Raw genomic sequence first — 4,122 nt, forward strand, 5'->3', positions numbered from 1 at the left:
CAATGCCAATCGTGGGCCAATACACGCGTATGTACGGCGAAACAGTATTATACAGTAACCTCGCCGGCGCCACGGTGCTACCTGTTCTGTTCGAACATGACGCGCGTGACGGTACACACGCCTGCGGTAAACGGTGGTCTGGTTGACTGATATGCACGCGTGGCGCGGCGCATCCTTGTCCGCATCCTCCTCCACCAACCGCACCGCCCGGGCGCCACCATATTCGGGAAAAAAAAACACTTATCGCTTGGATCGCGCCTCGCTCCCCGCCCCCGCTCCCCCCTCCTTATCCTCGAGCAAACTGGAAAACAGAGCAATGGCGACGGAGGATGCCGCAGCCGGCGGCTTGGAGTTTTTGTCAGCTGATATAGGCGATGCGACGACGACGTACAACTAGATGCGAACGGCAGCTGCGATGGAGTCAGCTTATCAGCACCAACCTCCGAGCAGACGGCCGGCAAAGACGAAACCCAAGCCCCTGGCTGGACAAAAAGGTATCGATCTTCTGATTTATTAATGAAAGCAACATTCCCTTCATTTTCCAAAAGAACTGCACATATCTCATGCCTCTGACACAAAAACTGAATTACTCTTGATGCTCCATGACTTATTACGTCAAAAAAGATTTTGATATGCGTACTGATGCTCCATCTCTTGATCTCCCAGAGTACGCATTGGACGAGCACCTCTTGAGCGTCCTTCATGCGCTGGCAGAATAAGCGCTCTTGAAAAAACACTGAGATGCTACGCCGAGAAGAAGAGGGAAACGGTTGTAATCCCTGCTGTCGGAGACAGCTTTGATTCTCTTGAAGAAGCAAACGACTACTAAAATCTGTATTCTTGGGAAATTGGTTTCGGAGTACGATACAGAAAAAGCAGATTAAATGTGGAGAGAACAAAATGTATGCAAGAAATAGTTTGCGGCTGCTCGGTTAGTAATTCTTCTCAGTTCCAGCCTGAACATACTATTTCACTGTTCTCTATATACACAAAAAAGGCTCACATGCTGTTGGTTGCACCAAAAAAAATGCAGGGTATACCGAAAAGAAGTAATACAAGGTCTTGCCGGTGCGGATGTCCAGCAATGATAAGGTTACTACGCTCAAAGGACAACGGATGGTATATAAGCGAGCACAGGGCATTCCACAATCACTCTCTCACAGATAAGTGTGGACAGAAAATATATTGGCCCTCGCATAGACATATCGACATTTATATACGAGATGTTATCAAGCAGCTGCGTGCAAATAATATTAGCATTGGCAAAGTCTACAACATAATTGGCAGTTTCTTTGGCTCCATGAGCAGTATGCCTTTCAGCAAGAGAGCGTTGAGGGGGCTTTGTGGACAGATTAGCCGAGATCAGGCAGATGATGACGTCAGAAAGACAATGGAAGTTTTTGCTGAATTGGGATCCAAAGATTCAGGGTTGTACTACAGAGTACAGCCAGACACGGACAGCCGCATACGAAATCTGTTATGGTCAACAGGAGCAAGCAGAGCACAGTACCACTACTTTGGAGATGCAATAACTTTTGATACAACATACCGTACAAACATGTATCATATGCCATTCGGTTTGTTTGTCGGAGTAAACAATCATTTCCAAAGTGTCATATTTGGAGGAGTTTTACTTAGAGATGAGACAATGGAAACATTTGAATGGGTGTTCACTGAGTTTATCCGTATGATGGGCGGCAAGCATCCACAAACCATACTGACAGGTGTGTCTCCTTACAAAAAAAATGATTTTTCTCACTTAGTTCCTATATTAGATTCTCACATCAAAGCAATCCCATATAACTCAAAAAAAATATGATTTCACATTCAACAATGATAATCCTAACAAAAATGACTTGTTTTTGTTATGTGTATATAGACCAGTGCAGGGCTGTGGAATTAGCAATAGAAAAGGTGATGTCCAACACAACACATCGGTGGTGTAAGTGGCATATCTTAAAAAAAAAGCAAAAGAATCTCTTGGAGCACATTACGCGAAGAGGAGCAAGGTCCGAATGGAGTTCCACAAGATAATACACCACATGTTGACAGTTGATGAGTTCGAGACAACATGGAAGCAGCTGATAGAAACACACGGTTTGCAGAAGCACCCTTACTTGACTCAGATCTATGAGACAAGAGAAAAATGGGCAAAGCCATATTTCAATGGGAAATTCTGTGCAAAAATGACCAGCACACAACGCAACGAGAGTGCAAACCATATGCTCAAAACTTATGTTCCAGCAAGCTGCCCCATGCACCTATTTGTGCGGCAATATATGAGGCTTCTTTTCGATAGAGAAGCAGCTGAGAACTACGAGGAAAGACGCACTATGATAGTAAGTTGGCATTTTAAATTTTCATTTCACTTACGAAGCAAAAAATAAACTCTGTGATCATCACATGACCATTCATGAACAACATTTCTTCTGTTCTACTTCATTCCCAGAATGCACCAGTTATGAGGATGAACACGCCACTCGAGCAGCACGTAGCAATGTGTACACACGAGCTATGTTTGAGAAATTTGGTGAAGTACTATATGAAGCAGGGCAATACAAAATAGAAGAGGTGAGCATATGGAAATCATATCTAGCGCGACGACACCATCCAGAGAAGCATGAAAAATGGTGCAGAGTACTCTACAAGGTTGAAGTTATTGATGACGGCGCATCGATAGTATCGATAGTGTGCGAGTGTGGTAATTTTGAACACACGGGCTTGCTTTGCTGCCACGCATTAAATGTAAGGTATTTCATCCATCAAAGTAGTGTATCCTTGGTTTCTTCCTTCTTGGGTCTCACTCATTCTGTATGCAACAAAGTACACAAGAAGTTGTTGGCTTTCGACCATCCTAAAAAATGTTGCTGCGCAGGTCCTCGATGTCCTAGGAATGGATCAGATACCAGCAAAGCAAATTCTGAAGCGCTGGACAAAGGATGCAAGGAATGTGTTGCCAGATCATCTGGTGCACCTTCAGAAGGATAAGATTAATGTCAACTCTATAACATTCAGGCACTCAAATTTATACACTCATGCCCTCGAAGTTGTCCGTCTTGGTGATGCCAACACATGGACTTATGAATGTGCAATGGAAATACTGAAGAAAGCAATGGATACACTGACGCCCATGGCCAGCGTCCGCGACGGGATGGGGCTTGAAGACAGAATTCATTCAGATAAGGGGAAAGACAAAGAGCTGATTCCAATGCATGCAGCAGAAAGTCATGAAGACAGCGATGCTGAGGGTAGTGCGGTTGGAAATTTCATCGGCTTAAAGCCTCCAGAACGAAAACTTAAACCAGGTAGACCTACTACCAGCAGGGACAAGCCTCCATATGATGATCCAGGCGCAAAGAGCAAAAAATTCAAGGACGCAACGAACGGAAAAGCTCCAGATGGTTCTGGTACAAGCAAACGTACTCATCTCTGCAGTATATGCCGTGGAGCTGGGCACAAGAGTACTGCATGTCCGCAGAGAGGTGATCTCCCTCGCAAAGAAAGGGAAGAGGCCAAATGTTCAAACTGCGGTGTTGGTGGACACAAGAAGAACACCTGCAACAAACCTAAAGTGGTGCTGCATGTTGTTGAAAATGCAACCTTGGAGCAGATTTCCATCTAGAAAAATCTGAATTCTGTTGTAGTCGGCTCCGTAGGCATAATAGTTCTGTTGCCTCTTGTAATGTTGAGTGCTCATCCATTAATCAGTAGAACTATTTCAAATAATCCTGGTGGCAGTTTTCACGATCAGCTGCTGTCATGACTGTCTGTATCTCTCTTTCCCGCACATAACGTGACCACTTTCATGTCTTAAAAAATTTCCATCAGCTCTGTCAAATTGCGGGTGTTCATTTGTATTTCAGTCGAAAATGACAGCAAGAAAAAAGAATTTCCATTCAGTGCCCTATGTGTTTCCACCTTTCATAATGCTTGCTTGATCGCTGGTCTGCACCTAGACTGACAAACTATGCATGTAAGAATACTCCGTCCATGTGGCCAGGGCATGAACATGTGTCCAAACATGCCCAGCTCCTCCTCGGTGTTACCAGGCGGGAAGCTCGCCCAGTTCAATTTTCGAACTTGCTGGGCGGGATCTTGTCTATCGCGTACTTAACTACCAGG

The 4,122-nt window shown here is 44.6% G+C and overlaps 1 protein-coding gene across 2 annotated transcripts; it reads left to right on the top strand.

The window, feature by feature from the left end:
• The first annotated feature begins 361 nt into the window (after positions 1–361).
• Positions 362–3,838, top strand: LOC109737253 (uncharacterized). 2 transcript variants are annotated; one of them, XM_073498095.1, is made up of 6 exons: positions 362–494; positions 667–931; positions 1,034–1,724; positions 1,880–2,339; positions 2,450–2,750; positions 2,876–3,838. In XM_073498095.1, exon 6 carries the CDS (start codon positions 2,894–2,896, stop codon positions 3,620–3,622), a length of 729 nt encoding a protein of 242 aa, XP_073354196.1. In that variant the 5' UTR covers positions 362–494; positions 667–931; positions 1,034–1,724; positions 1,880–2,339; positions 2,450–2,750; positions 2,876–2,893; the 3' UTR covers positions 3,623–3,838. The 2 variants fall into 2 exon arrangements, with proteins under 2 accessions (XP_073354196.1, XP_020152024.1); XM_020296435.4 differs by having other exon boundaries at positions 2,450–2,745.
• The last annotated feature ends 284 nt before the right edge of the window (positions 3,839–4,122 follow it).

Source organism: Aegilops tauschii, chromosome 5, assembly GCF_002575655.3.
Source record: "Aegilops tauschii subsp. strangulata cultivar AL8/78 chromosome 5, Aet v6.0, whole genome shotgun sequence".
NCBI classification, from domain to species: domain Eukaryota; kingdom Viridiplantae; phylum Streptophyta; class Magnoliopsida; order Poales; family Poaceae; genus Aegilops; species Aegilops tauschii.

Bases quoted from the DNA above. Each gene is read 5' to 3' on its own strand.
- LOC109737253 (XM_020296435.4), top strand. From the start codon at position 2,515: ATGTTTGAGAAATTTGGTGAAGTACTATATGAAGCAGGGCAATACAAA. The intron at 2,746-2,875 runs GTAAGGTATTTC...GTTGCTGCGCAG, and splicing joins TTTGCTGCCACGCATTAAAT to GTCCTCGATGTCCTAGGAAT.